General features: G+C 38.0%; 1 protein-coding gene across 14 annotated transcripts in view; it reads right to left on the reverse strand.

Moving 5' to 3' along the window:
* camk2d1 (calcium/calmodulin-dependent protein kinase (CaM kinase) II delta 1) overlaps positions 1–1689 on the reverse strand; it is a 106545-nt gene extending 104856 nt beyond the window's left edge. For 6 of the 14 annotated variants that reach the window (XM_071478288.1, XM_071478282.1, XM_071478286.1 and 3 more), the window contains exon 1: positions 1350–1688. In XM_071478288.1, the coding sequence (XP_071334389.1) occupies positions 1350–1411 (62 nt within the window). In that variant the 5' untranslated portion in view covers positions 1412–1688. Of the gene's footprint in view, positions 1–1349 lie in introns of all 14 variants that reach the window. The other 8 variants (XM_071478289.1, XM_071478283.1, XM_071478287.1 and 5 more) reach the window with 3 other exon arrangements.
* Positions 1690–12914: the final 11225 nt, after the last annotated feature.

Consider the following 12914-nt stretch of genomic DNA (forward strand, 5'->3'; position numbering starts at 1 on the left):
AAACCTAGTAACAGATCAGATCACTGCATTTAGTGTGACAACACTCTTCTTTAAAACAGCCACACCTTCTTAAGCTGGGACCATTTCAGTGCCCACCTTGCACTCCTGCATCCCCATGACAAAGGCTTTACATAGGTGTTCATTCTAAAAATATGCAGCTGGAATAGCAAGAATCTAAATTACTTAGTTCATGCTGCCACTACAAGAGTTACACATCCAATAAACCCATTTATGGATCTTGTATTAGTTATCATAAATTCCAAACCTGCTTTTAAACCACAATCTTGAATATGGTGCTGAGCAATAATTGATACAGTAGCTGGGATTATGTCATTGTGATAAATGACAAATGACTGAGTTTGACAGGTCACCGTATCCACACAGAGTACAACACTGTGATGCAGCTCTCTATACAGCTGGGTTTGTGGTTGATCTTTGCTCTTCAATGTAAGATCAAACTGCATGATTCAAGCCAGGCCAATCTACTTGGAGACTGTGTTTATTATTGATTATCTATGTAAACACAAGCAGGTGCACATTTTAGTTGCATTTAAAAATATCAGAAATATAAAAGAAGTGTTGTGTGCATGGACCACAGACACACTACTGAGGAATTTCAACCTTTCCCATTTTGCAGAAAGGGGCGGAAACTTCTACAAACAGAAACCAAATTACAGAGTCATATTCAGTGTCTCATACACACACGGACTACACACATTGAAGGTGAGCTTCACTTCACTGCAGCCGAGTGAAAGCGACACAGGTTGTCTGACCTGCTCTGCTCATGAGATTCACACCAAATTCCACACAAATTTCTACTTGTTTTTACTCGCCTGGCATGTTGCCAGAGCTACACGTCCGCTGAAGCTCAACTTCAAACCACTGTCCATTTGTAATGTAGCGCTTTTATATTCGACATACATTCCAACGAACTTACTGGTGCTTTTGAATGCAATTTTAAATGTTTCAGCTGCTTCACCAGACATTCAAGTCTTCCTCAAAAATACGAGCTAATGGGCGGGAGCAAGTAGAGAGAACCGACTCCAGTAGTTGCGATAAATAAAAATGAGAGCAAAGTATTAACACTTCGCTGGATTAAATAAGCAGCCTTTAGCGCCCTTTTCCCGCTTCGTTGACAACGAAGGTTCAAGGAAATTACAAGAATTTTGAATGGGAATCAGCGTGACGTCCCTCCCGCACGCTAACTGAACCTATCAAGGTAAGGACAGGTAGGCGGCGGTCTCTCCCGGAGGTTCAGGTAAATCTAAATAGCGACAGTGAAATAACACGGCAGTTAATTTTAACTAGAAATTTCGAATAAACATGTTTAGAAAACGAAGAGAACTTACTTTCCCAGCTCCTCGTACAGCTGGTACTCATCAGTGAACCTGGTGCAGGTCGTTGAAGCCATGTTAAGGTGGGCAGGGGAGACCGATTCGTGAACCTGAACGCCTCAGCTGCTTTAATGCTCTCCACAAATCCTTTCCCCTTTTGTCCCAAAGTGCCACTTGTCGCCTTTCGTAGAGGAAAATAAAAGAAAACTTAGGAATGTACAAATGACTCCTGGATGCAGTTAAAGCTCGGTCGGGCCCCTCCCGGCAACTGTTCGCAGACCCCGTTTACTCCTGGAGTTGACAGGGACGTCGCGACCTGCTGTTTTGTCAGTTTCTATACTGATACTTGGATTAGTTGAGCGCAGTCAAGGTAGACTTAACATAGAGCACTACATATCCGGTGGTAACATTTCAAAATAAAACCCTCATTGACACGCAATTTAGTTCTCTTGCCGTCATGTAAACCAGCCTAGATGAAGCTCTATTTGGGACATACTGAATTATTGAACGTTTTTCCGAACACAAATTTTATTCCCGCTTTAAATCTAAGCCACGGTTTTTATATAATGTTTTCTGTTGTGAATATTCAGTTATTTCCTCTCTCCAGTTTTCGATCTTTAATTCATCTTCATTTGTGCTTTTTCTCTTAAAGTAAATTTTAAAGCTGCCACCGTGTAAAATTAATTTTGCAACGTTTTTTAATCATTCAAAATGGAGCAAAACTATCTGACAAATTAATAAATAATTTTTTTAAATGTCAGAATTATACTTCTGTTTTCATGTTTCACTATTTTTTTAAGTTCTGTATCTTGTATCATCGTGAGTCTTAAATTGCACACCATGCAGGTACCACTATTTAAATCTGTTAATCTTATGATTTTTTTTTTTTTTTTTTTTTACAAAAGAATCATTTCAAGATATTTTCAAGCCAAAGCAGGCTTCGTAAGCATCACCACTGTTGTCAGTGAAGCAGCGTATTTTGACACTATGGTCAAAAAAAAAAAGAGAAACACTTACTACAAGTGTTTCTCTTTTTTTTTTTTCGTTTATTTTGAACCCAAACTTTTTACCCGGTAATTTGGTTGCTGAAGGTTGTAGCTACCTAATGCTTTTTTTACCTGGTAAACTTTAAGCTTTTTTTTTGTTTTATTTTGGAGGTAAAATATACCAACATCCTGTTTTTTGTCAATGCGCGGTGTGTAGCTTGATGAAGCTGAATTTCCTCTGAACGCTTCCTAGTTGGAAAAGCTGCACAAGCGCTCCATCTAGAGGCAGAAAGTTGACCAGCTACCAAGTCTCTCCTGTGGGGAGAGGAGCTGAGAGTCGCCCTCTCCTTTAAAACCTCTCAGACCACATTTCCATAAACAGAAGGCTCTACCACGGACTTCTTTCTTTAGTTTTATTGACTTGATCTACAACATACAGTTAAGTACACTAAAAAGAAACCAAAAAAACAAGGTAGCCACACAATTGTGTTTACAATTTCCACCAAAAACTACTTGGTTCAGGGCCGTGGTTTTTACACAACCCGTTTTAATGTACTGAACAATTGTTATTTTTATCAAGCATTAACAAAAGCAATCAAGCTGAATCATGTTAGAACATTATCTAAAACATGAATAGCATTTTTCTTTTCAGCCAGTTTTTTTTATTACTTAGTGTTGTGTAAATGAAAATGTTAAACTTTGCTACAGTGTGTTGACAAAAAACCCACAAGCAGAGTAGGCTGTTTCATTTCAGCAGTTTTCTTGATCATCAGTTTTTCTTTCCTTCTGTCAAAAATGTCTCCATCCTGTCCTTCACATGGGGAGAAACACTCACTCACTCATTCAGCTTTGTTTATAAATGTTTCAATATCCCATGAGCTCATACTGAACTAGGGCTACCTTTCAGAGCTTGAATGTTAAAAGTGTTTTATTACAGTTTGAACCTTGTTACAGATGTGTGTGATTATTTCAGATGCTGTTTGTATGTCTTTGTGTGTGACTGTTTTGTTAAGTGTCTTTCGTCTGTTCTGTTTCCACTGCTGATCTCAAGTCTGTCTTGCATTTCTCCCTGGACTCTGAAATGACTCTCAGGGGGCCTTCACCACTGTTTGACAACCACTATGATGGAATCAAGGTTGCATTTATAGGCAGCTGATGACGTGACACAAATAAAAGAAAAAAATCTCACTAAAGCTTCATTTTCTAACATTTTCTGGTGCTTTTACAGTTTGTGCAGTCATCATTAGTGGCAGGCCCGTTCAATCATCAACATGATGATACCAAAGCGATGTCTCATGTTAGATCATGATCTGAGTACATTAACACTGTGCGCATGAATGCAGTAATCACCTTATTAGTTCAGAGAATTCATACAATGAATATTTGTGTTTTTTTGTGTTTATTTTTTTTAGCATGCATGCGATAAGTAATTCACAGAGAACCCAAATGTCCAACATTTGCCAAATTAATCACTGGTAATGAAAATGTCTTGAAAAGCCTGTTAATTATTATGCATTGCGGGAAGATAAAATGATGGTACATTAGCTGCTTTTAATACAAAAATCATTGTATCCCCTATATGAATATTGATTCTAAGCAGGTTTTTTTGTATTATTATTATTATTATTATTATTATTATTATTATGTCTTTATTTAAACTTAAAATCACTGAGAGTAAAGCCCTCATTCGCAATGGTGTCATGTAGATTAAAAATGCAAAAAAGAACATCAATATCACATACAATAAGTAGTATGTTAAACTGAAAAAGGGACAAAATTTAGTTTAATCAAACCACTCAGTATGAATACTAAACACATTCACAGTGTGCTGTTGATAGACACACAATGCACTGCACAAGGGTAATGGAGGAGCTGCTCATAGGTTGGAAAAAACTGAATGAATTGTGGGTGATGGTGTGACAGTTCAAGAAACAAAACAAAAATGTTATTTTAAAAAAAGTGATGTCCATAAGTGCATGGGAGATTTTGGATGTGTCAGACAGCGCTCTCTACCACCATCATCAAAACACCAAATGAGGGAATATTTTAGGAAGACTGGTGTTCATCCCTCCATTAGAGTTCAGAGATTTGGAGAATCAATGTCAAGGAGGACTGGAGCTGTTCTGGCACCACGTGGTGGTTCAATACCTTACTGAGACTCCTATATTGGTTTTTCCTTTAATATGTCTCCTGTCTGTAGTAGATCTGGAACACACACTACTGTGTCTGTTCCCCAGTGATGGGGGAAGAACTCAGATCCTTTACAATTACAACAATAATAAAACACTCTATTATAAGTAAAAATCCTACACTCAAAAGTTCACTGCAGAGAAGTAAAAGTATCATGTTGCAGAAAATGGAAACATTCAATTATTGGTACCTCAAAACTGTACTTGAGTAAATGTACTTAGTTACTTTCTACCTCTGCTGTTCAAAAATTGTCTCAGGTGTCAGAAGTGAATGTCCTTGATCTGACAGACAAGTTTCTGGGGATACACTTAGTGGGTCAGTAATTAGCAGGAAGCTCCTGGCTAATCAATGTAATTAGGTCACGGTGTTTCCAAAACTGCTCGATTTGTAATGTCTTTGGGCAAACACACTGAAGTAGTTTAGCTGAGCAAATAAAGCGCTTATAAAAACAATTAAAAAAAGAAACCCTCAAGAAATCTCAAATCTTCCAATGACACAGAACCAAGATGACATCAGAGTCAGTTCACCTTGCACACTCACTGTTAACTGGCTCTCGATTAATCCCCACTTAGTCAATAATCTTATCTAATCCACACACGAGGAAGTGCTGCTGTAAAACACCAGTGACTGCTTCCTGTGGATGCATTGTTGTGCACTGTACATGCGCTTGTGTGAATATTTACTAAAACTCCCACATGTGTATGTATGTGCGTCTGTGTGTAATTTAATACACCTCAGTCATGTGTGACTGAGGCTTCATCTAAACTCTCCAACCATGAGGAACCAAGAGAAGCAGCTATTTATCTAAATGTGGACACATGAATAGTTCAGTAAAATTCATTGTTGTTTTATCTGTTGTAACTAACATGTAACTGTATTTTGATGTTTATGTTTATACACATATCTAAATTATCACAGAGTCAACCGGGGTCCACAGGTCATTGTGGCCCCCAAGTGTGGCCACTATTGTCTTATGTCTACATTATATTTCTACACTGAACAGAAGGGATATTTTTTAAAGCCACGATCTTTTTAAACATGGTTTTGTCCCAGGGACATAATAACATAAACAATTTTAAATCTTATTTGCAGTGTTCTTAGTCGAGTCCAGCATTCATCCTTCAAATAGGGATAAAGATGGAGAGCTTGTTTATTTTATTTGCTGTTGACATTTGTTTTTTATCTCAAAAGTTTATTACCAGGAGGCCAGAACAAGGCCATTTCAATTATTAGGTTTTCATATTTGTGTTTTATGAGTTCTTAAATATTTTAATGTATATACTGTATATGTAGCACTTTATAACGTGCTTCTAAAGTATTCCACACTAAATAAGCGTCTTTGTTGTCCAGTAATGATTTCAATCAGAAAGATTTTATAGTTCAGATGAAATCAGCACAGATAGTTCCTAAAGATGGATTTACACAGATGATACCACAGTAGTAATGAGGATGTCTCAGCCTACAAAAGAGAGGTGGAGCAGCTGACAGGTTGGTGAAAAATTCACAATCTGCCCTCAACACTGACAAAATGCTCACCGACTTCAGGGAGGTCAACCCTAAATATCAACCTCACATTTAAGGCCTACAAATATTTTATTTATTTAATTTTAGTTACTATTTATTCTGTTTATTGATTATTGCACTTTATTTTGCTTGTCTGGTGTTTTTAAAGTGAAACATTATTTACATGATTTTGTTTTTATGTATGTAAATGAATAGAAATGACAAATGAAATCTAGAAATCATTATATTAATAGAAATCATTATCCAGTCGCAGTTACATTTCCTATAAAATTGTTGGTGCAGTTTAATTGTATATAAATGTAATTTCTTGGAGACAGGGTTGAAGTCCAAATTTTCTTTGAGCTCTGTTTTGGTTTCCACCAGCTCCCGAGGGAAATACCGGAAATAACTACCTTTCTAACTGCTAAATGCTCCACTATTTTCCCCAGCTAGTTGCAGTGAAGGAGATTTCTTACTTTTGGTCTTCTTTTCTTATTTTGTAGGCCCTCACTAATGCAGTTCATAAACATTTCAGAGTGTTAAACAATGCTTCACTGTTTAGCTTCTGTTATAGCTGATAGCGTCCAGATGGAGCCACTACTATTCTTGGTAGCTATGGTAACCAAAGTCTTACAGTTGAGGATGCAGGGAAAAGTATAACTGGCAAATCCAGGTCCAGACAAAGATAAGTGAAGTGAGGACAAGGGGGAAGATTGTTTTTGTAGCCTTCCCCAGATCTGTGCCTGGACACAGGCTGGGGAAGACTGGGGAAGGCAGTTCCTTGGTTTCTGCTCTGATCTGCTTTGTCAGCTGTGAGACCTTGTATAGACAGGTGTGTAAGGTATGCAAGCCTCCCTCCTCACCTGAAGGAGAAAAAGGGTGAAATGGAAAGATGAACAAGTGTCCTTTTAGCTAGGGAATGCTAAAATAGTAATACATCAACTAGGATTAACTGTAAATACATGAAACTGTTGCAAAGACTTATAAAAGATAAATAGACAGATTTGTGAAGAAATCTGCTGGATTGCTTAATGGTACATGACAGGGAGAGGGTGCTGTTTCTTCATCAGGTTGATGATCAATGCAGAGAAATCCTGGTGGAAAAAAAATAAAAACATTTCTGTCTGTTTTGCTGACTAAAGGCAAATATTCCAGGAGAAATCATGGTCTTACACACTCGCACTTACCTGACGCTGATGTGAGGCCATCAAGTGTCTTTCAACATCATGATGTCATTGAGCAATGATCCACTGGTTTTGTCCTCCAGACACCAGCTGCAGTACTCAACTTGTTGACTGCTATGACTGATTCACTCTTAAAGGTCCAATATTTTACACATTTCCTGTGTTTTATTTGTTGATATCTATTAGAAGACATATTTGTCGTTTTAAGAACCAAAAACATACAGAAACAATATAGTTTTACATCTCCTCTCTCAGGTTTTATTCTGGAGCTCATGCTCTGCACCTCTTCTCTGATTGGCTGACTGTTTTCTGAGTGAATAAATATATAGAAGACTGTAGGGAAACACTCAGAGAAACAAATCCTGAAAGGTTGCACTGTGGTTCCCAGTGGGCGGGGCTTGGGGTGTGGCTGAGAGCAGTGACTATTTTGTTGTAACTTTTTTACATACAGTCTATAAAGTTCTAGAAATCCCGATGACTCGTTTTAAGGCTCAGTCTCTGAATACAGGCTGTGTGCATTTTCTTTTATATGCTTAATTGTAAGCTATGGTTTATTGTGATGTAAAGTCTCCATGATGTATAAATGATAAATAATTGTCTACATACAGAACCACAGCACTATACATAAAATATTATAATATATATACATATTTTAAACATAAACATATTATATAAAATATTTTTTAAATATATTTAAAAAATATCCAACTTTAAGAACAAAACAAATGAGTTCACTGACAAATGATTTTTATGATTTTTATGATTTACATAAAATCACTTGAAAAGATTAGAATTTGAAATAACATTAGAATGTATAATAACTTTAAAACTATTGCATACATGTACATAACCCTACATCCTGACACATTGTTTTGAGACTTAAACATCTCTCCATTTCCTTTTCGTTATAGTTCCTATTTACTGCATGAGCTTCATGAACACAAACACAAACAACAACAGTCCACACATTAGCATGAATGACACTTTGGCAACATAAATGTCTCCTCCTCCAGCCCTCACAGGTGGTCTCATATTACACGCTGTCATTAAGTACATGGTGGAATCAGATTTTTGAGACAGAGATTTATATTGTAACATACAGCGATACATTTTTCCTCTCTTAGCCTTGGCAAGAGCAGCAGACAGCATGTGGAGCTCATATAAAGAGACGATCCAACGTTCCCATCTGGAGATGGGAGTGGCACGGAGAGAAGGTGACTGTGAGGAGCCAGGAGGCTGCAGGAGAGTGAGCTTTAACTGCTGCAGTAAAACTCTCCTCACACTGACTGTTGTTAGAGTTTGACACGTGGGTTTTTCAAGGCCAATAACAATGAAAAAACATAATTTATGTTTTTCCACAATGAAAGGAACATATATGTATATATGAATATATGTGAAGTGTATTGCATGTATCTGTATATTTATAGACATTATAATTTGCAGATTATTGTTTTCAGTGATACATACAGGAGCATAAGTGGTTTTGAGACATGCTCTGTTCAGAATAAAGCTTCTGATAATCAACACTTCACTCGATCTCTGCATATTTTTAACCTGAAATGCTCTTTATAAATGTTTGTCTGCAGTGATGAAGTTATGTTAATTATACAACAACCAACATTTAAAACACATTATTTAAACTATTTCAACTGGAAATAAACATGACATTTTTTTGGTGTCATTTGAAAAAACGGCTCAGAAAGTCAGTACAGTCAACATAAAAGAGGGCTTTATTTAGATTTTGCTCAGTCTCCAACCTGAATACACCATAAAAAATTGGGTTTTTCCCTGACAACAGTAATTTTCAGTATCACTGCCAAAACCTGCCCTTTAAAACCAACAATATTGGCCCTGTAAAAGCCAGATGTTGAACTTTGATCATGTGGACTATATTCATTTGGATCATTCATTTAGATGAATGCTACAGTAAGTGTTTGCTTTCCTAATATACAGTACGTTTCATCCATGTAGAAAGATGGATAACTGTCTGGTGGAGAACTGGAACAATAAGTCAAACTCCAGACTATACATCTGAACGCAAGTAACCTTCAGTTCTTGAGATAGTGGAACTATATCAGAACTGCAGAGAAAGTGGGAACCATTAAATGAAAAATTGTCTTTACACACATTCACATTCTCATATTCACTCATTCTAATTCTACAGTTAATACATGTGATCAGTCACCGCATCATATCACAGGTGGGCCAGACTGAGTGACCAGGATTTAATTTTTAAATAAAACACTGACAGACCAGGATCTAACTTGACTGTATACACACACCTTCCACATTCCTCCTGGAGGAAATAAATCAAAAGGTCACCCTGAGGCTGAAGTCATGACATCATAAAACTGGAGTCCAGCACTGTCCCACCTTCCATTGCGTCTGATTTCCTTCACACACCCTGGCATGTGACAAGTAGAGAGCTTTAAAGTCTGGTAGCTGAAATGTATCCAGCCTCTTTTCTCCATTACTGGCAGAGAAGAAAGAAGGAGGAGGTCTATGGAGGACTAGGTTTCTGCATGTACAGTGAACAGCTGAGTGGGCCGGCGTGACACCAGATGGGAAGAATCAGAGGGAGGTGATGGGCCTCCTGCCCAACCTCTCTGCACTTACAGTGAGGGTCTCTGGTACGCTGCCACCCCCTCCTTCTTCATATTATCTGTTTTCTTCATCCTTTTGTCTTCTGCCTCCTTTGTGCAGTTTTTAAGCCATCTTTACTCAGTTTAAATTTTGTCAGAAATGTGTATCATTTTACTATTGCTTGTTCAGACTTTATAATAAACATTAGTTCAGCACCAGCAATAATGTATATACAGTGCACTCAGAAGGTCTTCGGACTTCTTCACTTAATACTATTTTGTTATGTTGCAGTTTTATGCTGAAATCATTTCAATTCATCCATTTTTCATTCATTTTCCCTCGTCAATCTACGCTCAGGAATAATAATAATGATGGAGTAAGAACAGAACTTTAGACATTAAACAAATCTATTAAAGAGGACACACTATGTGAATGATCATCATAGGCATTCATATAGCAGGATACAAGTGGATTACAGAAATAAAAACTAACTAAACATACAAATAAAGAAAAACAGTAAAAACATTTTTTAAAAAGTTGGAAAAAAACACAAACTGGATATCATTGTATGTAAAGGTAACAGTATGATATTTTTTCTCTTGCAAATTCAAAACAGTGTTTTGCAGAATTTCCTCAACCCGGGGTGGTGCTCAGAGGCCTGCGTGTCACTTCCACTTTGGAGCTGAAGTACCACAGCTGGACCTTCACCTCCTCCTCAACCCAATTTAAACTGTGGGTCACGTCACCAGAGTAAGATTGATTGATGCATAAACTCTGGTGCTTTTTCAATACACACAATACAATTAGAAAATAACACAGAGAGGCTCACACATAGCTCAGGGCCAACATGTGCAGGAAAACGACTTCATGTTTCTGCCTGCTTTTGTATAAATATTAATCAAACAAGGATGTGATTGTGTGCAGCTGAATAATTAGGAAGGGATGAACATTACACCAGAGTCAGATTTACGCAAAGATGCTCACTAGGTCTGAAGTGGTAGTTTCATCTGAGGCACTGTGAAAATTGAAGTTGCAATGTTAAAATGCATTAGAATGCAGGGCTGTACAAATTGTTGTGGAACAACTGAACCTGTTTCTTAAAGCTGCAGGAATCAACGATTTTGTGCTAACACTAGTAAATGACTGTTGGTTGCTGGTAGTGATGAACCCACATAGAATTATCACCAGCTTTGCAGTTCCCCTCAGCTCTGCAAAGCTTTTGAGCATCTTTTTGCTCATTGTTTTGATTTTACTGTCCCCAAGTCTTTTTGTTTTTGTTTTTTGTTCGATCTCACTGCTCTAATCAGCAGCAGACAAACCTATGGTACTGAACACCAATGAGAGATGGACAACACTGTGTTAGTGTGAAAGACCCAGGCCTTTCTTGCAACACAGCTGGTGTACCAACCAAATCCCACAGGCCTGGACTTGAACAAAACCTTTGACGGCTGAAAAAAGCATGAATAATGACAAGAATAACAAGAAAAGGAAACAGTCTGAATGTCTGCCAGGGGAAAGGAGAAGAGAGGATGAATACAGGCAAATACCTAACACCATCAATGAGAGGAAGAAGAAATATGAAGATATTAAGGGAGTGGTCCTGGAGAAGAGCAAAATGGGGCCATATGTCATTAACTGGATAAAGTGAGAGTGCTGAACCTCTGCTGAAGGCCAAGAGAAGTTCCAGTTGTGCATGGGTGAAATTGCTCATTACAGGAAATCTCCATGTCTGAAGAGAGAGACTACCAGCCCACAGGGACTGTCCAGAAATTTACTGTTCTGTCTTCTCTCAGACACCTGAACTTTTCTCAAGGGCCTCTATATATGTCAAAGTTGCTCTAACTCACAGAAGGAGACCTGTAATTACAATAGAACAGATTTTTTTGCACTGTGTACATGTGAATGTTTATGTACAGGGAAACATAAACAGGGGTACAGGGAAAAGGATCTGTGTCATTTTGGCACATTATATGCCACTTCCTAGGCAGGACTTCCTATGACATCACTAGCAAACATGACAGCAGCTGTTTCACATGCTTGTAGAAACACTTGAAAAAAAATTTCAACTACCTCTTATAAATGGAATGTTCTATTTCTGCCAAGTTGCAGGAGTGCACAGCCCTGCAATGTAGTGCTGTGAGTGGATACATTGCAAGCGTTAAATGTATTCTAGCATTTTGGGTGGTGTTCACAAGATATTTCATAGACTCTGTATTAATTCTGATTCTTTGGACAACAGCTGCCTAATATTTCTCTCCTTTTCCATCGCTTGACTTTAGAAGAGACACTTTAGAGCTCAAGTCTGGCTCATGTTTTGATGTTGCTCTTGGCAGTGAGGTTGTCGGCTTTTTCCACTTGGCTACACACAATTAGACTAATTTGCACCTTGTTCATGCAAGAATCTATACTATGTTTGACATGGTGCCACAGCTGTAAGAAAAGCAAAACAATCCCGCAAAATCATATTCCTGCAGTTCACTTTGGTCAAAGCTTTCTTTGATCCATCATGTTTATTTTTCCCTATCATTCCCAATGAGCATTAATGGGCATTGTTAATGTGAGGCGACAGGATGAAGAAGCTTGATGCATTGCTGCACAGCTCAGTTACACGCAAAAAAATGCCTTTAGTTTTTCCCAGAAGACCGATGGTAATGCCCATAACTGAAAGCAAATGTGAATTCCCAAAGACTCCAGGGTTTAACTGTTCCTGTGGCCCATGGAAGAGGAAATTCAGCACTATGCAATGAAATAAGAATCTCATGTATAATTCTCAGCTGTAGTTCATAATATGCAGAGGACATGGCTTGTGTTTTATGGTCATGAGTAAAGCTGAGCTTACCCAGGTAAATTCTGGTTCCCATGGGTACAATCTGACTTGCAGACACAAATCAATATGAGGGAGCTGAGGAAAATAAGTGCCATTAACCCACCTCACCTGCTTTGGATTTACAAGGGTAAAGATGGAGAGACACGTCTCAGCATAACCTGTTAACACAAATGCTGCTGCGAAACCTGAATCAGTGCCTGAAAATTCTGAGGTCATAACTTGGCTCTTAGTAAAGTGCTGAAGCAGGGGGATCCAAGTCAGTGTGGATAGGAGGGATAGGCAGTGCAGCCTGGCACTCTTTGCACAG

This window comes from Trachinotus anak, unplaced genomic scaffold, assembly GCF_046630095.1.
Source record: "Trachinotus anak isolate AG129_WGS33_773 ecotype Australia unplaced genomic scaffold, CSIRO_AGI_Tana_v1 ptg000005l, whole genome shotgun sequence".
In the NCBI taxonomy this organism is placed as follows: domain Eukaryota; kingdom Metazoa; phylum Chordata; class Actinopteri; order Carangiformes; family Carangidae; genus Trachinotus; species Trachinotus anak.